Source organism: Anas platyrhynchos, chromosome 1 (assembly GCF_047663525.1).
Source record: "Anas platyrhynchos isolate ZD024472 breed Pekin duck chromosome 1, IASCAAS_PekinDuck_T2T, whole genome shotgun sequence".
Lineage (NCBI taxonomy): Eukaryota > Metazoa > Chordata > Aves > Anseriformes > Anatidae > Anas > Anas platyrhynchos.
The window spans coordinates 113,529,810-113,557,490 of NC_092587.1; the positions used below are offsets into that span (position 1 = coordinate 113,529,810).

At 39.8% G+C, this 27,681-nt stretch overlaps 1 protein-coding gene across 2 annotated transcripts; it reads left to right on the plus strand.

The window, feature by feature from the left end:
• Window positions 1-213: 213 nt before the first annotated feature.
• SH3BGR (SH3 domain binding glutamate rich protein) lies at window positions 214-27,681 on the plus strand. Of its 2 annotated transcripts, none has more exons than XM_072027101.1 (7): window positions 214-434; window positions 5,829-6,014; window positions 11,857-11,937; window positions 19,351-19,464; window positions 24,095-24,124; window positions 26,092-26,229; window positions 27,175-27,681. In XM_072027101.1, exons 1-6 carry the CDS (start codon window positions 390-392, stop codon window positions 26,185-26,187), a joined length of 552 nt encoding a protein of 183 aa, XP_071883202.1. In that variant the 5' UTR covers window positions 214-389; the 3' UTR covers window positions 26,188-26,229; window positions 27,175-27,681. The 2 variants fall into 2 exon arrangements, with proteins under 2 accessions (XP_071883202.1, XP_027304903.2); XM_027449102.3 differs by having other exon boundaries at window positions 215-434; window positions 26,077-26,229.

Genomic DNA, 27,681 nt, shown 5'->3' on the forward strand with positions numbered 1-27,681 from the left:
TGTTCCCTGTCCCTTGTCCCTTCCCCCTCTCCCGAACATTTCTGCAGCTTGCCTCATTGGTGCAGGACTCTCCTTTGCCTTTTAGGGACTGCCATCCTGTCAATCTAATGCAATAAGGCCAGGGGCAGGTGCAAACCTCTTGCTATGGCTCCTCTTACTAACCAATCCTTTACTGGCCCCTCATCCCAAAATACCTAGGAGCCAACTGAGTGGGAAAACCCGGGACCCCCAGGGAGAGGGAGAGGCCAAAGCTGGTGGATTGCTGTGGGGTGCACCCATTTAGGATCCAGGTTAGCCCAGGAGCTGCCGAAGGCTGGGATTCCTCTCTGGAATTTGTTGACTTGTGGATAGCAGGCGTGCTCTGCTGATTCCTTTTCAACACTGTCAAAATGGTGATCAAAGTCTTTGTAGCCACATCTTCGGGGTCTACAGCGGTAGGTGTCTCATTTAGCATATGTCTCTTTCTGCATCAGGTTGGTAAATTAGCCTAGAAGATCCTGGGACAGCCTGAGTTTGCATGTAAGAGAAAAACAACAATTTTCTTATGGTCTGTATTTAACACCTTATCCTTGAAAGCAACTAAGAATATAGAGAATTCATGTTAATGCAGGCTTGCTTGCATGCTGTATTTTACAGTAGGTATAACATTTCTGTACAGATTATCTGCCAGTAAATAGATTTCGTTTATAAAGTTTATATATATATATATAATCCCTGAAGAAGGAAAAAGTGGATATTGTATTTGCACAAATACCGAGGTAGATTGTTTACGGTAGAAATTAATGTATTTATTTTTAGAAGAGACTTTAGGACATTGCAACTGCTGAAGGGGAACAGTGTCTAGTAAAGAACCTGCAGTCAAAGTAAGCCGAATGAAATTATGCGGAAAAAAATGTCGTCCCCATCCTCCTCCCTTTCCCTAGCTTTTTTTTTATATATATATAATGTCTCTTGAAATGGTGTACTGATGATTTTTAGTATCAAGATCTAGTGCTGTAGCTGTCAGTACAGTGTATCAGCTGAAGGAAAGGGCATGTGAATAGTAGGGAGATTGGAAGTCTGTGGGAGGTGGAAACCGGGAAAGGACTGTTTCCTTTTATATCCAGTTCCCATATGAGCTCAGATTGCAGCTTTCCTTTGGCGGTCATTCATTCCCAGTGACATGGCTAAACAAATTGGCTGGTGCTTGCACATTGCTTAACTACATCTCTGTTTCTCTGACACCAGCTCCATGTCTTTAAGAAGCTTCCAGAGTTGAACAGTTCCGAAAACACCCCCTCTTCAGAGGGCTACCATCTCTAGAAAATTAAATGGGAAACATTCACTAAAATTCAAACTGGAACACAGCTTAGGAAAGTTTGCAGTCCCTTCATCAGCTTTTTTTTTTTTCTTGTTTCTTTTTTTTTTCTTTTTTACTTTTTTTTTCTTTTCTTTTTATCTTTTCCTTTGCCAGCCTATCTGTAAGCCTGACACTCTGAATATACTATTGACATTTTCCCATTCCTTTCTTTTTTAATAAGAAAACTTATATGCAAGGCAGAAAAAGAAGAGGAGGAGGTTGGACACTGCAGGTTTGGTAGTTTGTAATCTAACAGTTGCTGCTCAAACAACGTGGTAAATTGCCACACATCATGCATTGGCAGTCTTTTCTCTCCTGTTTGGTCTCCTGTTTTGGTTTCCTTTGGTTGACCGAACAAGAGCCTTACCTGCCTCCTTTGGCAGTCATCTGTTTCTGGGGAAAAGCTGTGACCGTGACTGGAATTCCCCACCACAGACATCCTGGATGTGCGTGTTGTGGCCATCACCTTGGTTCTCCTTCAAGACTGATGCTGTGTGACGAAGGCATGGATTGTTGCCGTTGCAGCTACAGGAGTGGGGCTGTAGTTCAGCAAGTCAATTTTCTGAGTGCTTTGATTAAACACTGGTATTTAGGAGATCGCTTATGCAATTAAAACTAAGCATATTTAGCACTAGCCAAACCCAAATCTTTCCTGTGCCATACATGTTTCTTGTATCTCCCTCCCAGCGAGCAGCTATAGCTAGCTCCTTTCCTTTTGGTCTGCAATGAAGGGGTGTGTATGCTGTGCTGGGCAACATGCCAGCTTCATCTGGTCATTTTGAGCTGTTAAGCATTGATACTGTAGTTTATTAGTGCAGAGAAAGATAACTAATGCCAGTGAACTGCAACAGGTCTTAAGCTTATAAATGCCAATCTCTACTATATGTTAGCAGCCTGCAAAAGCTCTCAGGGAGATCCTAGACATACTGGAAGGAAGAGTATGGCATCTTTACATGGCAACGTGCCTATTTCTTTTTCCTTGTGCATTGGGTGTATGTATAGCAGTAACGATCTCAGAAGGTAGCATGTATTCAGTTTACTGATCTGTAATTGCAATTCCAAGTAAACATGATGTTCTGCTGAAGAAGTTTTCCACATTTACTGATGAGATAGATGGAAGGTATCCTTTCAATGAAACATTAATGAGTTTTGATATATATAAAATAAAACTCACCCCTGCAAGGATCCAACACAAACCCTAGCATGTCACTAAAATCCTATTAAAAACAAATTTTCTATTGGCCTTCTATAGCTTCTCCCTGAGAAGTGTGAATTTCATCCCTGTGGAGCTTAAATTGGGAGACTAAATTGTCCTAGGATCACTGATGCTCTCTTCAGTGTGGCTGATCTCCATCAAATACATGCTGTTTATTTTGAGTTTCAAAATATGATGGGCCTATATCAGCAGAATATTGTTGGTAAAGAATGACAATATTTTCTATTTGATGTACTCTAGAATTGCACTACTAATTGCATATGGTTCTCATGTTAATAAGTACTTTTGCAAAGTGAATGTAATGAACCCAGTAACATTCTTGTGCTCTGGATCAGTTGCTTCAGTGATGTAATTTGGTGTTGCTCTAGAGCAAACCTGAGGTCTGTATTTCCCCCCTCAATGATTCAGAAATGTATTTTAAATAACTTTCACTTTATTACCTTTGTGTGCCAAGCACAGCTGATAACTGAGCTATGCATTAAGACAAGCAGAAGTGGAGACACTCGTAGCCTAAAAGGGTACTAAATGGTTGTCTTGAAATGTCTTTAGTAAAAACTAAAATAATTTTGGTACTAGCCACAGAGGTGTTTAGAAATGGGTAATGTCCTGTAAGTTTCTAGTCTGCCATAAGCCACGAGAGAATGGGGTCTTACACAGAGGAAGTCTTCCAAAGTCTTGCTCACTGCTGCTCATGGTTAGGACACCTCTAAAATCCCCTTTTTTTCTCAATGTTTCTGCAGTCATTTTGTGAACTTGCCTGCACTCAAATCTGCAGGTCTCAGTTTTCGTGTAACCCAATCACATCAGAAAGACCGAGCAAAATACAGACTAACGAGACTAACATCTCGCTAAATAAAGAGCTGTGGCAGAAGTTAGAATCTAATAAATAATAATGATCAAGAACAGGTTGTCTGTGTCTCAGAAGCAAGAGCTGGAGCAGCTCTGCCTGCCGGCATTAACGTTCCTGCTGTGGTAAGCTGTCGACTAGATAACATTTGCTTCTGCCATAGGCAGCTGGTCACAGGGAATGATCTGGATTGCAACAATACAGAAGATAATAGTCACTTATGCATCAGGCGAAATTAATGTTAGCTGTAGCTCTTACACTCTAGCTGGATAATATTTATTTAAATCAGTTCTTTCTTAACGTAAAGGACTATCAGGCATGGCGGAACTTAAGCTTTGTTGAAAGCCAAAATGGCATTGATGAAATAACATTGTGCTCACCACTACTTTCCAGGGAATCTATGGCCAAGTGATCTGAATTCTTCCCATGCCATCAGGCACAAGTGAGGGCACAAACAAGCTCCTGCAATCTCATCCATTCTGGGAAAACCTTTGCATGTCCTCTGCGTTGTTTCATCCTGGAAGATTTCCCTCTCTGAGTGCTGCTTGCTGGAGATCCTTTCAGCTGCCAAGCTACCTAGTGCCAGCCATGGCAGAGGCTTGCTTTATGGTTTCATACTTAATGTATGTCCCAGAAACTAAATCTTGTTCTCTGCTTAAGCCCTAGTAATTGTTAAGATATGGCTCGTTTTCTGCATAGTTTATTATTATCATCATCATGAGAAACATCTTGCCTTATCTTTATTTAGCATAATTACATATAACTTTATTTTTCCTTGGCATTCATTTTTCTGGCTCTGTCTGAGCCTCTTGGGTATTATGAACTCCAAACTGAAGAAAAATTGTTTACCCAGTTTTAATGCTACAAGTAATATCTGCAGCCATAAGCAAGGGAGCTCAGACTCAGTAGTTGCGTTTACCTTATCTCCTCAGTGACATTATCTGTCCAGGCACTAGCTATTCCAGGAGCCATATCTCCTTCGGTGCCTGTGTCCAAAGAGACAAGCTGATACTGAAATTGCAGCTGACAGCACTTGAAAGGGCTGGCTTTTAGAGCTGGTAGCACTCTTAGCACTGGTTCATGCAGATTTTATTAACTATTTATGCAAACGTCATCCTGCCACCTCCTCCAATGAAGTGGGCACATGCATTCCTCAGCCAATGCTTTCTGCCGTCTGAATGTGTTTGGCAAATAACTGCGCAGCTAAATGGCCATTAGGAAAATGACCTCTGTTTAAAAAGTGAAAATAAGAATATATAAGAACACCTTTGAGATCTGTCAGCTGCGTGGCTTGTGAACACGTTAGAGTAGTATTTCCATTTAAAGTGATTTGCTTTTTTTTTTTTTGCTCACCATAAACCTCTGCTGCTGTCTTAAAAACAGCATGTACAGCATTCTATGTGTTTTTTTTTTTTTTTTTTTTTTTTTCAAGCAAATATAGCTGCATGGATAGATATTTGATCATTTAAACAGGAACAAGAAATTGTATCCTTAATAATAATAATGAAAACGTACCCCTCCAATATAATAGGCTATCATTCTACTTCTTCATCGTTTCAGGTTTATCAGATTACAGAAATGCATAATCCATGGGTTGCTTCTCATCTCATTGCATATCTCAGACTGATTTACATTGGTCCGGTGTCACTTTAAATTCAGGTGTTCATATTTCTGACTTGTGGAAGACCTGCCTTCAAATCGTAGGATGGGTTACGTATAAAAACTACCTGGATACATCATGCAGGCTACCATCTCTATATGACACTAACAGGCTCCATGGAGTCGCATAACTGGGAGGTGAAGAAAATCATCTCTGGGTTGTGCTAGGTAGTAACGTGGCTGTTTGTGACCAAAGAGCAACATGAGAAAGATTGTACAGATCAGTTAAACAGCACTTGCTTCAAATACAAATACAGCATTGCTGTCTGTAATGTGGGACATATTCAAGCATAGGAATTAAGCTGTACAGGATTGCTGTTGACTTTAATTATGCCTAGCATTTAAGAAAGGGGATGGAAAAACAAACGTGGCTCAGTGAAATCTAAATGGCACATGGAAAGAGTAAGAAAAAAGTGTGTATCGTATGTTGGGGAGAGTATGTACATATGTAGGCAGGATTACTTTAGCTGTTTGTATGTGGCACTCAGATCTGGTTCAGAGTAGGAGGCTTCCTGATGAGTTTCTTTTCTAAGATGGAGGTACTGCTGCTTCCAGGGAGGAAAGAAAGAAGCTGGGGGAAAGAGAAGTAGTGGCAGTGGTCTGGGTGCTGAGAAGCAAAGTCAAATCTTGGCTTCAAAAGTTTGGGGGCTACTGGAGCAGTGGATCCAATCTGACATATCAGCTCTGCTCGTAATAGTAATCACTTTTAGAAAACATACTACAATTTTATAAACCAATTCTCTTTTTTTTTTTTTTTTCCTAACCAGATCAAAAAGAAACAGCAAGAAGTAGTGGGATTTTTAGAGGCCAACAAGATTGACTTTCAGCAAATGGACATAGCAGGTGACGAGGACAACAGGAAATGGATGAGAGAGAATGTCCCGGGTGAAAAAAAGCCTCAAAATGGAATTCCTCTCCCTCCACAGATCTTCAATGAGGAGCGGTACTGTGGGGTAAGAAGCTGTTTGGAAATTTATTGCCTTCAGAGGCACTAAATGTCTTTTCACAGAAACTGACTCTTTTCCAGTAGTTGGAAGTGTCCAATTTGAGATTCAGTTGGAAAGAACAATTATTAGAAAGTGTTTTTAGGCACAGAAAGGAAAATAAAGATAAAATTATTCATTTTTAAGATAAAAATACAGTTAGAGGGAAAACTGACTAGAGAAACTCTGCTTAATAGGCTGTATGTATTATCTCCCACAGACCCAGAGCCTGTGCAGGACCCAGAGCTCACTGCAAGGCACGGAGTTTGCTGCCTGTGAGGAGCTCTGTGTTTTTCCTCTCACATTCTCCTACCTCCTGCTGCGTAGCTCACTCACAAGTTGGCCTGCTGTTGGCTTGCAGCCTACACTCTCACTTCAGCTCCCGAAGACCAAAGGCAGTACTGGCTAGGTGATACTATGGCTTCTTCACACAATATCGCAGGTTAACCAAATCTAGACTGTAAAAACAGCTCAACCTCACTTGGAGTAGTAAGTGCTCAGTTACGTGGTTTAACAATACTGAGTTATTCAAGACTAGCTGTATGGCACTTCCCTTCTCAAACTTTCAGTTAGTTTTGCATGCTGTGTGTTGGTCTTTTGTCTGTTTCACACAGAGCCATCTGGGTGCTGGGATGTCAAGCAGATGTCTGAGACACCAGGGGCCATGAACAGGCATCTTTCTTTTCCACTATGTTATAAATAAATAGGAAATGTATTTGACTGGAATAACTCTAATATGTGATTTGAGTTACTGAAATTATATTGCTTATTCAATAAATCCAACTCTTCACAACAGAAATTTTAACACACTTTCATATATGCTTGTAACCGGTTATTTCTCTTGAGAAAGGTCAGATTAGTGGCATGTAATACTGCAACAACATTAACATTAGGACTTGGAATCAAAGGAGATATCAGAGACAGTTTTTTGCTCATGGTCTGGATGGAAATACCAACCAGAAAGTACTCTGATATGATCTCTGAAACGAACTTGCAAAGTACTCTGAAACGCAGTTCACATAGTGAGTCCAGTTTTAGGTTACTCAACAAATCCAGTGTGAACTACTGTGAAGGTTGTTTTGGAAGAGAAGGGATTTACATGCCACTGCTTTTTCAGAATTAACTTAAGTGCTTTGAGAGACAGAGTTGCTAGTATGAGTAAAGAGTACAATAATTTCCTCATTTCTCATAGGAATCTTAAAAGAGAACTTGGTAGGCTAGAGTTCATGTAATTTCAACATCTAATCTGTACCAATAAAATGTATCACTTGATATATCTTACTCTGGTTTTCGTGGCTGCCAATGTTGCCATAAATATTTCTGAGATTCCCTAGAGAGGTAACCTAGTGAATTAAAGAGTTATTGCCTTGCAGAGCATTGCAGCCAGTCAGCCTTGTCAGTAAATGATAAATATACAATTTTTACTCCATGTGTGAAGCTATTTCAGGAAGCCAAATACTCTGCATCTTAAAATAAAGCTATATTAAAGAAGAGTCCTCTGCAAAAACACCCCACATTGGAAAGGGGTCTAGAAAGCAGTTGTAGGTACTGTTTTAAAACTAAATAAAATGTATTAGTTTGAAAGTCTCCAGAGTTCTCATATGGACAGCTCTCAAGGCTCATAGCTAGTGATCCCAGTGGGTGCATAACGGAGACTCATTTTTTTGCATAGTATCTCAGCACATTTTCCAAATAAATAATGTAAGGATATCAATGCATGATCCTTACCCTTCTCCACGGGAGGAGGTGCCTTCAGGGAGCTGCACAGTGTGTGTGAAGTGAGATTAGGTGGGCTGCTTGAGAACAAGGCAGGTGGCTGGCAGACTGCTGCTAAATTCCTCAGACATGCATGATGTCTTCTACAGGATATCTACAGCACAAAGCTGGAGATTTGCTTTCTACTTCCCTGCAGAGCCTTTGCAGGCCCAACAGACCAGTCATTCCGAAATCCAGGACTGTTTCACCCTGTTTGAGGTTTCCATACAGTATATACCTTAACTCTTCCCGCCTCCTTTGTCTTTGGCCACTTTAGAGAAAATAGCGTTGAGGATCGTGAAGATCTGTCGAGGTCATGGACTCCACTTCCATGTCCTGAATTCTTGAAAGTCCCTTTAAAATATGTTGTGCTAGTTAGAACAGTCTTCAGAGGTCTCAGCTTCATGGGCATCAGGAAACCTTAGAATTTCAATCCTGGATATATGCAGTCAGTTTATACACATTTTCTTGTATGACAAAGTTGCCCTTTAGCAAAAGCAGTTCACATCCAGTGTATTTATAACTGGAGATTATATCTTCTTTCAATCTTATTTTTGCAGTTGTAAACAAGTCAAGCTCTTTATGCCATTTTTATACCTCTTTTTTTTTTTTTTTAAAAGACATTTGCTTTTTCTCCTTCCTACTATTTTTTTCATTCCTAAATAGTTTTTTTTTTTTTTTTTTTAAGTTAAAACTTGTTACATCATTTCATTTCTGCTCATTCTTCGTTCTGAGGTCTATCCTTTCCCTCACTTCCCTTCCCATTGATCGTCCTAAAAGTTTTGTTCCCATTCACATACATATAAGCCTATAACATATACGTATAAGCAATATCCTGGTCTGGGAGCAATGGGGAGATGAAAATTCAGGATAAAAGGTTTGTTTCCTCACCCAAAGAAAGAGAGATTTGGAGTGAGACATGGCAACCCCCAAATACTTTAAAGGCTGAGCCTGTAGCAGAGAGGAATTCGTTATTGGTCTGAATTAAGTAGTGAGTATGCTTTGAGGAGGTTGGACTAGATGGTTTCCTGAGGTTTCTCCCATCTGAATTACCATGTGGTTCTAGGATTTTGTAAAATATGTTCTGTTCCATACCCACTAGAGACAGAAAAGATGGGCAAAAAATAAAGCAAATGAAGTTTAAATCAGACACCAAAAAAAGAAAAAGAAAAAAAAAAAGTGATGTTATCTAGTAACCACTTGAAGAAGCAGATCAGAAACAGATTCATTTTCTATGCCTGGCTATAGCACTAGTCTCAAGTATCCATTCTAATCCATCAGTGTTGGCAATTAAGTTCTTATCCGATCTTTTTCTTAAGCTGCTTCTTTGCTCATGTCTAGACAGACGTCTGCATCTGTGTCACTTTCTAAATATACTGAGCACTCTGTTGCTCTTGTCTTAATTTTGCTAAAAAAAAAAAAAAAAAAAAAACAAAAAAAAAAGGAAAGAAATGTAAAGTAATCTGGTTTTCTCTGTAAACTGAAATCGATGATTTTCTCCATAAACTTAACTCTATAGAATAGCTTACATTGTGTATCTTAAAACAAACAAACAACAACACACAACTGATTTTTTAGGTAAGAGTTTTATTCCATGCCTTGCGTAACTACTAAAGTCAAATATAGGGCTGATCTGGGGCTGTACCACTCACTCTGCTTTCCACTGATGTCCAGCTGGAGTTTACTGTTTTCTGCCTGGCATTTCTGCAGTGACCATATAAAGGGTGGCATGTAGACTGTACGTGTGCTAATTTAATAAAGAAATGCCCACAGAAGACTTTTTGTTGTTGTTATTTTTTTTTTGGGGGGGGGCAAAATATATGTTTTGCTGTATTTTTCAAAGACTAATTCCAAAGACAAATGACACCCTCACCCTCTGCATAGACCATTTATGTCTTCTTATACAGATATAATACTATTGCTTACCTGAAATAAATTGTTGCTGCTTTTTTTCTTACTGCCTTCCTTGGGAGCAGTTATCTGCAGTGGTTCAGTGAGTGGTGATTTGAACAAGTCACCATGCGGGAAGCAAGAGTGCAAATGTACAACACAAAAACTATTCCGCGGTCACTGTAATCCTGCTTTTACTTGATTTACCTTACAATTTACTGTGAGAAACCACATTTACTCTGTCATATTGTACACTACCTCTTGCCAAAGAGTACTTGATGTTCTGAAAGATCGTATCCTTCATTGATTAGGGGTTCGTGTGGTCATTCGCACATCTTGCTTGTGACCTCAGGTCTGGTTATGTACAAGGCTATGTGCCTCCAGAGATTTTTTGTGCATTTGCAGTCTGCTGCTTTTCTTCTGGGGGAGAGCTAACAGCATAAAATATCAAGTCCACTTCATGGCCATTCCTTGTTGCAGTCTTCTCCTTGTTTCCCAGCTATTGATGTTCTGTGCCATGGTTTGCTTGGGCTTTTTAATGAGTATGTGGTATGCAGAAGGACACAAAGGTTTCGTGTGTTTGTATGGCCTGTCAAAGGGCTGTGTCAAATTCCAGCCCTTCGAATTGCAGAAAATCTTCATGCTCCTGTTTGCTGTAGCACTCCAAAATGCATGGATCTTCAGACATGTAAGGCAGACTTGGGTTAAATAAGAAGGGGAACCCCATGGCAACATGAAAGCAGCAAAGAGATGGTTTGAGGAATGAACGGCCCAAAGTAGCAGCAGGTATTCTGCCTGGTCAGGGCAAAAAGTGTTCTGGGGCTTCTCCCAGATCAGGCAGTTCCCACTGCCTGTAGCCAGGTCTGTGTGAAAACCAAGCTGTCCCTCCGATAAATCAGTAAAATGGGCTGTCATTTAACCTGGCTGTTAAGCTATGTTGCCTCTTCCAAACTGGCCTGAAATGTCATTGATTCCAGGCTTGTTGATGTTAGAGTGGCTTCTAAATCATTTGCTGCAGCCTTTCCCTAGGTTAGCCTTTGCCAGTCATTTATGGAAATACCAAAACAGCCCAATAAAACAACTCGGGTCCTAACTCAGCTTTACAAACAAGTCTCAGTGATGAGTCATCACCTTCTTATTTACAGGGTTCTATTTTTGGAGATATTTGGGATGAGAGGAAGGATGATAAAGTGGTCATGGCAGTCGTCTAGGACTCAGCAGATGCATTCAGTCCCCTGTCCTATACAGAGCTGCCTTTTGATTGTGGGCCAGCCACTTATGACTGGAGTTTTTGAGTTAACTTATAAAGAAAGAAAATTATTATTAAGAATATTATTGCAAAGTTATTATTATTGAAAGTTATTAATAAGAATATTATTGCACATATGTTGACTTTTACCTGCCCGAGACGTGAGTTGTGAACTTCCCAGCAACACACTAGTGATAGCAGAGTTTCCTTACTTGATAGGAAGCTTGTACAGGAAAGACACAGTGAGTTCTAGATGGTAGGATAGGAGCCATCCATTCCTCCTTTTCAGTTATTTTTCATTTTTCAGCACTGAAGAGAAAATGGACATTTTTGACACTGACTTAACGCTTCAGCTCACATATGGACAAGACATTTTGTCTGGTACATATATGTCAGAGGGAACAACAAAGCCCTGTGCTAAGTTTGTCTGGAAAGATACTGCATTTTCCGATTAGTGTACCTTTCTTTAAAATTTCCTTGTTGCCATTTCACTTGTGCTATTACATTGACTGTTCCCTTTTCTTTGTCATAAAGCTGTCTAGGGTTTTGAGGGCCTATTTTGTGTTCTTGCAGCAAGGTTTATTTTAACATTTAGATGGGAATAGCTTTGCTTTGGTGTGTATAGCTGTGAGGCACATTAAAATGAGACGCTTGGTTTTATCTGATTCTGACATAGATGTGATATAATTAAAGTGTAAGTCTCTGGAGAGGTTTGCCCATTTGTTCGTTTTGCCAGCCAGGATGAAGCTCCCTTTATCTGAATATTCTTCCTGGGGCTTAGATAATGCAGGCACTGCTACAAATGCATAGTCATTCTCATCAATATAAGAAAGATGTGCCTGTACTAGTTTCTTCCTCCTGTGCTCTTTGTTTTATTGTTGTTACCAATTCTCTGTTGTTTGTTTGTTCCATTTTTAGGACTTTGAATCCTTTTTCTCTGCTAAAGAAGAAAATATTATTTATTCATTCCTGGGTCTTGCTCCTCCTCCAGGCACAAAGGTAGGCACTGCTGTCCTTCCACGGGAGACATATATTTTACTTTAATAAAAGATGAAGAGAAGCAGTGACTCAGCATGTCAAATAAGGGACGGTGACAAGCATTACACTAGGTGCTGGTGCAGCAAAGTGTTCTTAGGGGAAAAAAATATTGCTGGTTCAGTACTAAAAAATACTTTTCTCTTCCCTTCTTTCACTAAAAGCTTGTTACCATGCCTCCAGCTGATGATTTTCTCTCCTCTCCTCTCCTCTCCTCTCCTCTCCTCTCCTCTCCTCTCCTCTCCTCTCCTCTCCTCTCCTCTCCTCTCCTCTCCTCTCCTCTCCTCTCCTCTCCTCTCCTCTCCTCTCCTCTCCTCTCCTCTCCTCTCCTCTCCTCTCCTCTCCTCTCCTCTCCTCTCCTCTCCTCTCCTCTCCTCTCCTCTCCTCTCCTCTCCTCTCCTCTCCTCTCCCACAAAACAATATTTTATTATGTTCAGCTTTTAAATGATGGAGAATTTCCAAACAAAGTTTATGGATTATGATACTTACGTGAAGCATTCCCTTCTCCCTGACTGCATTGAACGGGGCAAAACAAGTCCGTACCTGCCACCACTAGAGGGGCCAGGGTGCTGGACCCATTCCATCCTGAATGGGTGCACTTTTCCTAGGTAGAAGCTTTGTAACTGGGGGTGTTATAGCTCTCTTATCTTGAGATCATGTTAGATCATAATCAAGTGTTGCCATCTTTAATACGGGTGATTCAACAAACAGAATGAATCAAGAGAGTGATGAGTCAGTGACAGCAGAGAACCTGCGGTGTTGTGGTGACCTGGCCGAAGAACTGCCCTGGAGCATGGGTTCTGCTTTCTGGTCTAACTCTGCTGCCAGCCTCTGAGTAAACTCTGAGTAAAATGCCATTGTAAATGCCTCTGTTCTTCCTCTTCCATAAAAGCAGAGAAAAAAAACAAGGCTTTTCTTAGTGCTTTGAGAACTACAGATGAAGAGATACACAGGGGAGAAACACAGTTGCTATAAATGTTGCCTTTGACACTGAGTCCCAGTATGATAAGGAACTAGTGATTTAAACCTTCTGCTTTAGCTGTCCCATCACCCACTAAGGGAAATAAAAATCACTTGCCTACCTCACAAAGGTCTTTTGAGATTTCATTTAATTAACATCCACAAGGCCATGCAAGGCTTAAAGGACTCCAGGTATTACATATAATAATCATTATAGAAGATATGTGAAGAATCAATGAGATAAAGAGAATTGCATTTTTCCATCTTCCCACTTCATACATTATCTGCTCCTCCATGCAGGGTTCTGTTAGATAGTGGGTCTTGAAGCAAAGTAGCAATTTTTAAGAATTCATTCATTCCAAGATGTCAGCTGAGGCTGTTACAATTTCTACTTCGTGACAACTTTGTAAATGTTGAAAATAATATGTTCAGTACATTCTTTCTGGGCAGATAACTGTTAGTGCTATTGGTAGAAAACAAGCATGGTTTGTGCTCATTAATGGCTGCATTGTTTTGGTGATTGTTTCAATCCAGAAACGGGAAATAAGTGAGAGTGCTTTTAAAAAATCTTTGTAAAGAGTGAAAGTATACTTCCATCCTTTTGGAATCTTACTGAATTTGAGAGAGACATATGCAATCTTTTAGCATTTATTTCAGAAGTGTTTCTTAGCATCTTCACTGCATGACAGTCTGGCTGTGCTTTGTCATACCGATAACCTTGCTGCACTGCTTCTGCTTTCCTTTCATTAGGCTGTCAATTCAACCTTAGCATGAAGTACAATGGGTGGCTCGTGACATTGATTTTCAGCAGCATGAATCTAGGATAATAAGTCAGGTGTGGAGGAGATGCTAATGATGACACATACGAGAGAGTTTCAGGGTTTCCTACTAATCCCTTCATAATCTTCCTTCCTTCCTTCCTTCCTTCCTTCCTTCCTTCCTTCCTTCCTTCCTTCCTTCCTTCCTTCCTTCCTTCCTTCCTTCCTTCCTTCCTTCCTTCCTTCCTTTCTCCCTCCCTCCCTCCCTCCCTCCCTCCCTCCCTCCCTCCCTTCCTCCCTTCCGTTCTTTCTTTTTCTTTCATTATTTCGTTCTCTCTCTCTTTCTCTTTCCTTCTCTCCTTCTTTCCTTTCTTCTTTCCTTTCTTTCCTTTCTTTCCTTTCTCCAGAATATGGTGATAATTTGCAATTATAAAGCATGGAAACACCATAAAACAGCCAGTGAGCATTTGCTTTATAGGTGTTATTATATCATGGAGTCATTATAAAGATTAATATGAAGCTGATATGCCTTTTATATTGACTACTCTTGCCTCAGAAGAATCTCTTTCCTTTTCCATTTTTTGACTCATGTTGCTCCAGCAGTAAAAAACCTCTTTAATGACCGTGTTGTTTCACAGCACAGCCCACTAAGAACTCGACCAAAGGCTGTTCTGAGCTTATTTTCTAGAGCAAGCAGAGAAACTTTTTTGCTACTCCCTCGACAAACTCTAGCTTCCCAACAAAATAGCTGGAGTTAAATTCATTGCCCTGTCAGCCTGCTGAGTGCAAAATATGTTTCGATTTTGCAAGTTCTCTTTCTTGTAGCCTCTGTCTCTCTGAATTGGGTGGCTACAACTTGTCACCCAATAATCATCCAGTGTGTACATTGAACTGTTACTGCTAGGTGTTGCAGCTCTGATGGTGCCAGTCTAATGTGCAAGCTTACAGGGCGAGTCTGATTTGTCTGAAACACATCAAGACTGTCACCAAGGTGCAGCCTGACAGTAAGACACGTGTAAAGATTCTTTGAATACACAGATACATAAAGGAGATCCTTCTCAGATCTGCAGCACACACATTGGTCTTTACACACTTACTTAAGTATTCTTTTACTTAAAAAAAAAAAAAAAAAAAAAAAAAAGCTTGATCTTTGTGTTCCCAGTTCCAATACAAGGAAGTGTTTTGATGCATGAACGGCACACGAAAAATTCTGCAGACCCTGGTGGAAAGGCTGATGCTCTAATTGCTAACTATTTGCTTAGGCCACTGTGGGAGTTGGGCAAAGATCTTCAAACTTCTTTTCCTATAAACCAAATATATTACTGTCATTTTCATGAAGAGTGCCATGAGACAGTAAAACACGGTGACCCTACCAGGAATCAGTGCATGTTTTTGGTACTTCCAAAAGAGTCAATTAGCTCACACAGTTCTCTCTCCCCTGTTGCCTCGCCATCACACTGGTTACCATATTTTCTAAAGCATCATTTAACAGTAATGATAACATAGTTTTATATCACAGAATACCCCAAGTTGGAAGGGACCCACAAGGATCATCTATTTCAATTCCTGGCTTCACACAGGACCACCCAAAACTCAGACCCTATGTCTGAGGGCATTTTCCAAACACTTCTTGAACTCCATCAGGCTCAGTGCTGTAATCACTGCTTTGGGGAGCCTGTTCCAGTGCCCAACCACCCTATGGCTAAAAGAAGAAGCTGGCAGGGTGTTTGCGTTAGTAAGTTCTTTAGTCTACTGATATGAAATTACTTCCCACTTGAAGGAATACATGGACTTAAATACCTCTATTCTGTTTTTTAAACATCTTTCATGGTGGTCTGGCATTTATGCTGTCCCCAAAGATCGCTCTAGTTAGTGATAAATTTCTGAAGGATCCCGTTTAATCTTGGACTAGGGGCGTGACCAGACAATTATGTGCCAACATGTAAACATGTATATATTTGAGCTATGATCAACGTACTTTGTATGCCTAGTGTCATGCATGTCATTCTCAGCTGCCCCCAAAGTTTTTGTTTTGAAACCCTCATCATGTTTATGAGCCTGAGACTGTTTTCAAAATTATTGAAAATGCTCTGAAATATCACTAATATACAAAGAGCCCATTAAAAGCAGTGGCTACATTGCTTTTTTTTTTTTTTTTTTTTAAATGACACAGGTGAATTGTTCTGTTAATGAGATGCATATTACTTAATCTAAGATGACAAACAGTATGCTGTATTATTACACCTTTGAGTATCTCAGCAAGGTTTGAATGCAGGCAATTAATTGCTTTTTATTTTCAGGGGCCAACAGTTTTTTGGTTTTTTATTTTTTTTTTGTGACAATTGTATTAGCCAAAACACAATATTGCTTCCATTTCCCTGAACTCCAGAGAGCAGGCAGCTTGTACAGAGATCATTGAGGTTTACAGCTGTTCTGTGAGCTCAGAGAAGCTCAGGCTGAAGGTCTTGTTTCAAATCTTGTATAGACTTAAATCCTTAATCTTAGTATTCTTAATCTTAATACCTAAAATCTTAATATCCCCAAATATTAGATACCTGAGATTTAGTCTTTTAGTTCAAGAAGACTTCTACTAGAACTGATTTGAATTACAAATTCACAGCACATGTATTTAATTTAAAGGAAAAGTAACCAGTCAGCCAATCTTAATGAAAAGGAGTTCATTTTACATTAATAAAAAATAAATTTTGTATTGCTCTGAAGAGCTAGTATGATGGCGGTATTCCAAATGCCACAGGTGTCCATATAGTCACTGAGAACAATGTGTGTGCATGCGTGTGTGTGTCCTGGCTGGCAAAAAAAAAACTGCTTCTGGAGTTCAGATCTCTCAGCCATCACTTTTATTTGCCTTATGTTCTGAGTAAGTATATGATTCATCTGAGGTAGTTTTACACAATAGGTACATTTGAATTAGAATGCCATCTTCACTCTTTATGTGCTTTGTGTATCTGCCAAAAAATGTTGAGTGCAGGGATTTTGCAATGAAATGTTAGGATACATGCTGAAAATAGATTTCTAACCAATTCGGTTTTCATGAACACTCACCTTTTCATTTTAGGAACTGCTACAAAGAAAGTATCTGTAAGGACGTTATAATTTCCTCACAGAAACAATGTATAAACACAGCATTGGACAAGAGAATTTCAATATCTTACGTGTTGCTACATACTTAAATTTTCAAATATTTTGTTATCTTTTGGGGGAAAGCAAAAGATAAATTAAGCCAAACAATTGGCTCTGTAGATCTGTTTTTCATAACAATGCCACCAGCAGCAGAGTGCAGTGAGCCCACAGTTTTATGTGCATTTCAGATGAGACAGCATTGGCAGAAAAAGTAGTCTTTGGTCCTTCCTCTGTCCTCCATCTCCTTTTCTTTACTCCCAGATACTCATCAGGCATCCTCCACATGCTGGAAAAAAACATTCATGTAGCTGTGTAATGGAGAGATCAAAATGTGTGAGGTGCTGGAGAAGCTTGTCTTTCTAAAGCTTTAATCTTGATCAGTCTCCCAGTGCAGTTCACCACGCAGCCCCGCAGAGGTTTTTGCTGACGGTGGGGAAGGGGCAGGGCAGTGCTGGGAAAGCCTGGCAGCTTCTGTGGTGCTGGCTGCTGGTAGTTTTCTTGCTGCTGTTCCCTGGGGAAAGGCATGGCAGCCTCTGTGCCCACTCTCTTTATGTTACAAGCTTCTTACAGATGAAACACATTTTCCCTGATTCAGGAAAAAAAAATGACAAAAAGGGTATCAGGTATTACAGACAGTGAAGTTTCAGGAAGAAAACACGTCTGCAGGAGTATTTTGTCTATTTTCACTCTATTGTGATACCTGCTTCCAAACATTCCTGACCTCCTTTCTATCATTTTAATCCCAGTTCAGCAGAGCATCTCAGCAGGAAGACATGTCTTGTATTGCACTCCAGATTTTGGGATAAAGATCTCAGTCAGCATTCACTCGAGTCTGCACTGGGGCTAAAAGCCAGGTAGCGCCACTAGTGTCATGCATCCACAGGCTAAGTACAGTGGCTGAGGAAATCCCACATGATCATACACAATAATGACACCAGAGGAGGACCTGTGAAGCTTAAAGATAGGGTATCATGAGCAGGGGATTTGGTGTAACACTAGGGACAGAGATGAAATTATAGAAAAAAAAGAAAACCCCAAAGCAATTGGGTGGATGAGTTGTAAGGGTTTGGTCACAGGGATGGGAAAGGAGCTCCTCTGCTGTTCAGGGATGTGCTGCTCTGTCCATAGTGTGTCAGACGTCAGATGGCATAGGACAGGATCTCTGACCCCAAATCTCTATTGTTGGAGGCAACTACACCAGGTAACACTTCTCAGAAGTGGTCAAATTCCATTTTAATGAATGAGGTCCATTGCCTCCACTTCTCTACTAGAAAGCTCTTCCAGTTTCACACTGCCAGTGGTTAGAATTTTTATTTACAGCTGGTTTTACTCATTTTGCATCTACCTCAGTGCTCTTCTTTATCCTATCCCTCTCTGATATTACTCTGATCTATTTTTAGAGAGCCATCATGTCGTCTCACTGCATTGCATTCAATAGATTAAAGTAGTAAAAACTTTTTTTTTGTCACCCTTTCATAAGATAGGCTGTCCACTCCTTCAGATATTTCTGTGACCCCCCTCTGCACCTGTTCCAGCCTAAATCTTTCTTGAGCCTGGATGGCTGGAATGGTACAGGGTGATCCAGAGGAAGTTTCACTTTTGCTTCATACAATGACATTAGTATTTGCTTTCAGCTCCAGCAGATATAATTCACCTCGTGCATCTGAGGATCGTGTTTAGTACTGCTTTCACTGTTGCATCATGTTTGCAGCTCGGTTATTGTGCTCTGTCATTACTTAAATACATCCATCTGTTTCTTATTTGATGATCATCAGCAAACAAGGTCCCAAAATACATTATAAACACCTGTTTCTAATATCTGTCCCAGAACTACCTCTCCCAAATAATGTGACTTTGCACTTAATGCTATTGCAGTTTATCCTATTCCTATTATTCCACTCAAGGCCATACAGGGTCTCCTTTTATCTGACACAGTGTGTGATCCAGTGTGACCTTTCACGGCTACCTCGCCTGGGCAGGACTTGAAATGAAGAGTCTTCTGGGATGCTACTGGAAGAAATAGATATGATAGATCGGTGTGTGAATTGAGGGATAGTTACCTGTTGGTTAAAAAAAAAAAAAAAAAAAAGAAAGAAAAAAAAAAAGACTATTAAGAGACTGTGCATGAAGTCCTTTATTACAACTGCTTTTCTGTAGCCTCCTGGTGAAGTTTAATTAGAGTGCATGCTGGTGAAAAAGCCTTTTTTCTCTGAAGCCATCAGGGTGAGCATCCATTTCTACTAAACTTTCAAAAGTAAAGTTAGAGAATCTGCTGTGCTCTGAAAAGGAAGAGGTGCTTCAGTTCTTGTTTTCTGTATACAAACCCCATGCCTTTACCAACAAAACAACATGCGAACACACGCTCCTTTCAAAGGAAAATGTCCAAAAGGGTCGATTTTGATTTGACTGCTGAAGTAAAATTAGAAAAACACTTCCCCAAACCATAATGTCATGAGTTGTATGGAAAGAAATTGCTGGATTTGTGTCCTGAGGCTAATAATGACTTATTTGCTGCCAGGAAACTGAAAAGTCTGATACCACTAATGAAGCTGAGGCACACACAGAAGACAGTGCAAATGAAGGGACTCATGAAGAGTCTCAGTCTGCTCAGTCACCATCAGAAGATCAACAGGTAATTTTTTCCTTTTTTGCTTTGTGATTTGAGGATTTTACCTGTGCTGAGCTCAAGAAATGGAACCCTGCAGGCCCTCCTAATGTATCTTAGGGTGGGAAGACTGATTGCAGAGTGCTCCTGTTTGTCTTTTGGATGCATTTTCTTTGACATCATGGTGATATTAAACAGATAAAACTCCAGGGAACCCTGCTCTGAATTATGGATAACAATTGTCTTTCTTTAGCAGTTTCCCTTTGCTACTTGCTATCATATGCCCTTTGCCACTTGCTTTCATATGCTTTTTTTTTTTTTTAACGTTCACTTGGATCTCAACTCTCATTATGGAGAATAATTTAGAACTAGACATCTGAGTCCTATCCATGTGGAAAAATTGGCTCATGTCAATGACCAGCATCTGCAGTGCTCGTAAATCTATTTGTTAATGTTTGCTGTCAGGTTCCAGCATTGACTGCTGCCATGGCAAGCCATATCTGACAGTGTCTTCTCTAGCCCATGCAGGAGCCCCTGCAGAAATGGAGACCACTGTTATCCTTCCTGCGTGCCTTATGCTGTGATATCAAAGCCACACAGGCAGATCTCAAGCTGCAGTGCAAGAGATTCTTGGACAAAACCATCTCAGTTATTTCAACTTTCTAAAATAATAGCTGCAAAACATAACATTTACATTCCCCTGCAGTTAGCTGACATCAGTAAAGTAGTTATGGTTGAAAGCATAGATGGATCGTGTGAAAAGGGGCAATTCTCTTGTGTAGTTTTCTTCCTCAGTGGGATATTTGTGTCACTGGCCAGGGTCTAGACCAAGTAGAGACGAAGCAGAAATGGGCCCTGTGTCTGGAGATAGGAATCCTGATACTTTATTTCTCCTGCCACTGTGCCAATTTGGCATTTAAGGATGGCTTTGTTTTGATCTTGCAGTTTCAGGTGACTCTCTTCCCAAAGAGGCAAGCCTACTGCTGAATCAAGCACTTACACACCTCAAAAATACACTTTTTGTGTGTGAGTGTGTGTGTGTAATATCAGTAACAAATGCATAATCTCTCACTAATTTATTTTTTTTTAAATAAAAATAAATGTTGCAATGTTAAAAATAGATGCTGCAATGTTTTTCCAGAGGAAGTACCTCACTCTTTACAACTTTCCCCATTCCCAATTTTAACAATGACTGAACCATTAGGCTGGAAATGCATCCTTTTGCACAGCCTCATGTAAGTCTCAGGCACTGGAAGTCCCATTTTACATTTCAAAGTTGATCCTACATGATGATGAAAAGAGACACAGTCCTCAGTGGGAACTGAAATTTCTCCTTAAATTGTATCTAAGCACTTTTTGTGTCTCTATAAATTCAGCCAGCACACGAATGCCATCAAATACCTTTTTCTTTTAAGAGAAATGCCAACTTTTAAGAGAAAACCAGCATAAAACAGTAGTGTATCCCCTGGCTGGATTAGATTACCTGCCGTTCTGGCTAGCAATCTACTCTAATGTTTTTCAAATGAGAATAAACTGCTGGAACACGTCTGCAAATATGCCAAGCAGCTGTGTATCGAGGCTTGGTGATGACAGTGCAACACCGCTTCTATACAACAAGCACCTTGCTCCATTTCTCACGAAACAGATAGGAGCTGTAAGTGGCAAACATTGTCCTTTAGTTTTACAGGGAGGGGAGTGGCAGAGGAGTGAACACTGGGCAAGAGGGTGCCTTTGAACTGGTAGTTCTGTCGTTATGAGGGCATAAAACATGATCAGTCTTCCAAGTCCTCCTCTTTCACCTGCACAATCTTGGCAATGCTGAAATGTTCTTCATGGTTTTACATAAGGGGGAAGAAAAGCCTTCCTGAAATTGCCTGGCTCTGGCACTCACCTCCATTGTGCCAGCAGTGTACTAGCTCCTAGGGGAACAAAAAAGCACTTTTTCTGTTCCTGTCCCACTCATTGTTAGAGAGTATACTCACAATTGCGGGCCGCAAGGTATTAGTAGCTCATGCCAAGGATGAACAAAAAGCCATCTTTCATCCTGTTCTACCGCCCACTTCCATGTCACGTAGGACAAATCACTTCAGTGACGTGGCATCTGTCTGCCTTGCCACAGTTCATTGTAATTAGCACTTCTGCATGGATGGCATGAATCATTCTTTAGAAATTCTGGTATTTTCATTCACTACGGTGAGCATGCAGAGGACTAGTTTAAATGAGAAGAATAACTTTGAGGTAACTACGGTGGGATGAATTCTGTCTTTTGTCTGAATCTCATTTTTTCCCCTACAAAAGAGAGCTAGAATTACATTTCCTTATGTGGCCAGGGTTTTATGAAGGCAAATACATATAAAGATCATGAGACTGCCGTTGGAGTATCTCCATTGGATGTTGGGCCCTAAAGGACACATGAAGTATCAGCACAGTATTTTTAGTATTTCCCTCTCCTCCTCTCATTGTGCAGCCCAGCACGTCTTGTTTGACAACTTGACCACACTGAATAGATGTTTTCTGTTTGCTCTACCCACACAGGTTTTATTTTATTTTTTTTATTCTGGCTTATTAAAAGTTGATCTCTGTGTACCATGTTCTGAAAGGGTGACCTTTTTATCAGTGGCCCGTGGTGTTTTGCAGCCACGCGCTTTCATCTTCTGAACTATAGTCAGGTCCCATTTGGAATGTCAACTTCTTTTCACAAACTCTCAGATCAAATTGTAAAAATATAAAAAAAATCACAATTTTATGTTCAGCTTCTGAATTAATATATAGATGTGAAATTATTCGTGGCATTTTGGCCTTATTTAGCACTCCATTTAAAGCAAGGTGAAAAGCGACTCTCCTGTGTAGGGCATAACCCAGCCTGCTTTTCTCCAGTGACTCTGCAAGAGAATTGCAAGTGCTATGGAAACATTCTAGAAGACTCTTGGCAATGTAAAGGTATCTCAGTCTTTGCCAATGAACATATGACAGATGGCAAAATTAACTGTGGCTCTCTCAATTGTGGAGCCTCACGGAGGTCCCAGGTTTCAGAAAGCTTCTCCAAAACCTCAGTGGTGGGGCCAGTGTGGGTCCACGTGGAGGCTGCACCCCTCCCATACTGCTTCTGCTGCCCTTGATGGAAGAAGCAGGAGTCCAGAAGCCCCATCTCTGTCTCAGGTAGGACTTTGGGGAAGCCAGCAAGAGACCCCAGCCCTCTGAAAAACAAATTTCTTCCATCAGAAGCTGCTTCCTGGAAGCAGAAGGGATAAGTGCACAGTGCAATAGGTTGTTCTTCATGCACCTCACGTTAGACCTGCCAGCAGCTTTTCAGATTCAGGAACTCCAGCTCCTTATTCACATGTGTGTTCAGGAAAGCCCAGAGCAGATGTTGAGATAGAAATCTCTTACACAGGGACTGTAGTAAGGGACAGGAACAGCTCTCAGCCTGTGTTACCAAGGGACGGGTGCACTTGGATTTCTTTTGATTATAATTTCTTTCTCACTTTAAACCTGTTGCATTCTTTCCTTCCCTAATCACTTCATCAAGCTTATCCTTCTTAATAAATAGGACATCCCCCTAATCTTTTTTTTTTTTCCTTTTTTTTTTTTTTTTTTCCATTCCTAATCCCCACAGAGATGGAGAAGGTTGAGGAACTATTTTGCTTGAATATAGTGCCCCTTTCCCTTAATTTGTCCTTTCGTTTTTGAGTTTTTGGAGGAAAAGGCTGTGACCTTCTATGCACTTATTTTTCTTTATTTTTACTATATGATTTTAACTTTAGCTTTTAGCTTGGGGGGTAGAATCTTTTTTTAAGTGGTGTCCCAGTTAAATCAGTTTGTGGTACAGATTAGGCTCACTTCAGGGCAGAATTATTTTAGAAACATGTTCAAAAATCATATTAAAATGCAAGTCTTTATCCTGTCTCCATAATTCCCCAGGCCATATATAAACCCTGGCACTGCAGCTCACTTCCTTATCTTCGCTCATTCTGTGTAAAGTTGTAACAACCACTCACACCTCCTGCATGGTGCTGCTGCGTTTGCCCTTTCTCTTTGAATTTTTGTGAAAGATTAGCTCTTCTCTCCAACAATCAGCTTGGTATCTAACATCAAATATTATTCACTGTACATTTATATTTTCTCTCTTTTATCCCTCTTCATCACTTTGACTTGATCTACAGTCCAAAGCCAGTCTGCAGTATTTCTTATTCCTCAGTACCGTTGAGCCAAGGCATCTGTTCCAGCCTACAACAGTTAACAGCATTGCAAGCCAGATCCTGAGAGACAATATATAACATGGATAGATCTCTGTATAATTTTGATTTAACTTGGATTTTGAAGAGCAGCTAATTACCACCACCACCACCACCACTCCCAATGAAAAAACAAAACTCAAGCTCTAATGCTTTGCTTGCAAATGAAGCAGATTTAACTGGAAGTAATTGAGAAAAAGGGAGCTGTCTCATGATGTTGTGACCCCTTTTCAAAGTAAACGCTTAGCATAACTGTGCCTTGTGAGCTAATCTGGAGGACTTTGTCCCAGAATAAATCCACTGAATTCCATGTAATTTCCTACATTTAATGTTTACTTTCCCTGTGCTTTGCTTGTATGACCTCTGAGGTTTTGTTTTTGATCTATCTTTTAAACTTTTTTTTTTTTATATCTTTCACTTAGGAAAACAAGGAAGAAGATGCAGCAACAGGGGTATAGTATGCTGTTTGGACATTTTGCTTTCAGTGTTTGTTTGTGTGCACTTCATTCCTTTCCAGTCTCATCAGCGCTCAAAAGTTAGCAAATTCTTATTCATGAAACTCAATATACCAGTTATATATTCTGCTAGAGAAAATTATTGGTCATAACATAGTCATACTTGGGACCAAAAATAGGTCAATAATCGTTAAAAGCCGTATATTGAAGAGAAATTGTCTTTCATGGATTATTTAATAAAATTCACCAGGGGCTCCCAAGACAGCTAGATCTTTGGAAATCTCTTACTGCCACCATGCTAATTAGGCAATTCTACCTACAGAGGGTATATTTCCCTTGCCAGAGTTCATAAGGCCCAAGTGCAAATCCTTATATGCTTTTCTGCTTTGCCCAGCATCATAAGTTTATGCCTTGAATATTTCTTCAGTCTTCTCAATAAAGCTAATTATTACTTTAGGCCATTTTCCACTACAAGCTTGTAATGAGTGAAGGGGCACGTTTAATCTTCCCACTTCCAAATGGCAATACATGCATATATACATGGGTATACATACAGATGCCTCCTGTCAGAGTTGTGAGTTGTGGGTCTGGAAGCTGCAATGGAGCTCCTGAGCCCACGGGCAGAACGTGGAGGTTTCTGGTGGTGAGGCAGATGAGGGCTCTGAAGGCTTGGTAGCGCACCCTGACACCACTACCTCGTGCTTCAAGCAAGAAAAATGCCTGTATTCTTTTGTAAAGGGTAATTGAATTCTGAACTAAAGTTATTCACATTTTTAAATGTTGCTTGTCTTTGGGCTTCCCAAGCTCCATTTCAAAAACAGTAAAAAAAAAAAAAAAAAGACAATTTTTCTGAGGAAAGACTCAGAAAGATAAAATATTTCACTGGGAGAACTTTGGCTGACCTGTGTGGAAATATATATTACATTTCTGGTTTGGTAAGGAAGATCCCCTAATGCAATAGTTTTTTTCTAAAAACAACTACTCAAAACAGGATTCTGATTACAACAGTTCCAAGCACATGTTTAAACAGGTTTTTACTTAAGTGACTCAGATACGATTCTCATACAGAAAACCCAAGTTCTGTGCTTATACACTACCGAAAGTCCTGACTGAAAACTATTTATGAAATCTTCAATTGGTTGATCGCTATGGGAGGACTTTCCTTAATTTTTGTAATCAAGATAGTAGATGTAAGTATGACATTTTTGAGATAAAACTGTTTATATTGCAGAGTAAGTGCCTTTAAGCAAGAGTTTTCTGGAAGAGAAGGAACAGAGAAGACTACAGTGCCATTTTTGTTATTTTTTTTTCAGAGTAGAACTATACTTTAAAGCTTAATTTGCTAGCTATTAAAAACAGTAAACACAGACATAACATCTGTGTTATACAAATGCTACCTTACAGATGACTGTTCATTTAGTTTACTGAAGGAAAGGGCTATTTCCTCTAACTTGTGCCTTTTCTTCTTTATAAAACAAAGAGAAAAAAAGAACTTTAAAACCAGAAATAAAGTCTTGTTATCTGTCTCCAAACAATTTTTGGATTATTTGGGAGTTTAGTTCCTGTGCCATGAATCTTTACTTGTTTACTCCAAGAAAGCATCTAATTCAAAATATATTAAACTCTTTACCATATTTACATATATTTTATTTTGTCATTTTAATCCTGACCATCTATTTACAGCCTAACTATGAGCTGTGTTCTAACCTATCTCAGAAAAGGATTCTTGTATTCCCTTGCTTGCCTATTAACTGCACAAGGCTGTGGCACGTTAAGAATAAAGACTCCATACATCACTCTACTGTCCTATTTTTTAAGCTTTATTAAGATTGATTTTGCTAGAAACATAGCAGTTGCAAAGACAGAGCTCTGCATTTCAAGACTGTTTATTTTCCTTTAATTCCTAATTGCTCAACTACAACTCTTTTCTGTTAAAAAAAAAAAAAAAGGAAGAAGAAAAGCAAGAAGAAGAAAAGCAAGAAGAAGAAAAGCAAGAAGGAGAAGAAAAGCAAGAAGCAGGAGAAGAAAAGGAAGAGGTGGAGGAGCAAGAAGAGTCTTAGTACACTTCCTTATGACACATTCTTTCTTGAACAGGTTTTCAGGTAACTATTGAGATTTCCAGCATGGTTTCTAAATCTTCTAAAAGAAACATTAACTTGAAAATTTTGTGTATGTTGTTGCATGAAATGCCTGCAATACAGGAATGGAAAGAAACTACCAAAACCATACACATGCCCTACCTGCCCAACTGGCAGGCCAAACGTACACTTTTCTGCTTATTCATTGCATCTTCTCTTTTGCCTCAGGTAAGAATTCATCTCTCTCCTCTTTCTAATTTCACTGACACTTTCAAGAGCTTCATGTTTCAAAAGAAGCGCTCCTTCAGATGTAGTTGAACTTGGTCAACATGTTCAAAAATCATGAATGGGGAAGGGTGAAGAACCTGACCAGAAGTATGACACTATTATCTGTTAACTATGATTGCTTAGAAACTGGGCCAAAAGTGACTTTAAAAACTCAAAACAGGAAGCATCTGAGAGGCACAACTTGTACCCATAGAGATGTACAAGCATCCAGCATAGCTCGTTTTGTCAGAACATATTTTAATCTTCAGGTTTCCTTCTTCCTTCTACTGTTTCATCTCCTGTGCACAGAAATAAAGATCAAACAATCTCTTATTTTGGAAAAAAAAATAAATAAAATCATCTACAAGAAAGTTGGAATTTTCAGCAGATTTTCCTCTGGGTGGTGTGACACCCTCCTGACTGCAGCCACAAGGTATTATAAGCTTTTTCTAGAATTGGTGTGTTTCCCAGCTAATGCTATTCCTGAGTTAACTGCCATAGGTTTCAGCAAATGTGTTCACACTGATGTGAGACCCAGTGCCTCAACAGGACAGAAAAGCTGTCAGTTCTTCCACACTGCCTCTCCCAGATCTGGGCCTGTTTCATGGAAATTAATTCAGCCTAATGCTGTCCAGTGTTCAGATATGTAAAGTCACAGAAAGAGTGCTAAATTCTGCTCTACTTTTCCTTATTTTTGTTCAGGAAGCACAAACTGGAGCAGCCCTGCCAAAGAAAAAGTCACCCTCTCAAGCAAACTATCACTACCTTTCACACCTGTATACATGTGAACATATAAATATGTAGCAGCAAAGATGCCACCCTATCCTACCTGCGGCCTTTGTATATATATTTGGTATTACAATTGCTTGTTAAAATGGGTCTTCTTATATCTGACTGATGATATTCCAGTTGATTGTTATATGTTGGAATAGTATTGTCCTTGTCATATTTTAGATTGTAAGCTCCTCAGGGCAGGAACCATGTCTTTCTTCATGTTTATGTACTGCCAAACACACTGCTGCCACTCAGCAGATAACTGCACTCACACAAGTGATGTTGTATTCAGAGAAAATGAAATTCAGCACTGAAAACTACAAAAAGGCTTCCTGCATGCAACCTAAGTGAGTCACTTCTTCCCCAGCTGACTTTTGAAAATGATTAAGATTTCCATTGTACAGCAGTTTAAATAAACATTTTCTGTCACATCTC

What these genes read in the sequence shown, in the direction of transcription:
- SH3BGR (XM_027449102.3), top strand. Translation starts at nt 390, where the DNA reads ATGGTGATCAAAGTCTTTGTAGCCACATCTTCGGGGTCTACAGCG. An exon ending in CATCTTCGGGGTCTACAGCG is followed by an intron (nt 435 to 5,828) that starts GTAGGTGTCTCA and finishes TTTCCTAACCAG; the next exon opens with ATCAAAAAGAAACAGCAAGA. An exon ending in ATGAGGAGCGGTACTGTGGG is followed by an intron (nt 6,015 to 11,856) that starts GTAAGAAGCTGT and finishes TTCCATTTTTAG; the next exon opens with GACTTTGAATCCTTTTTCTC.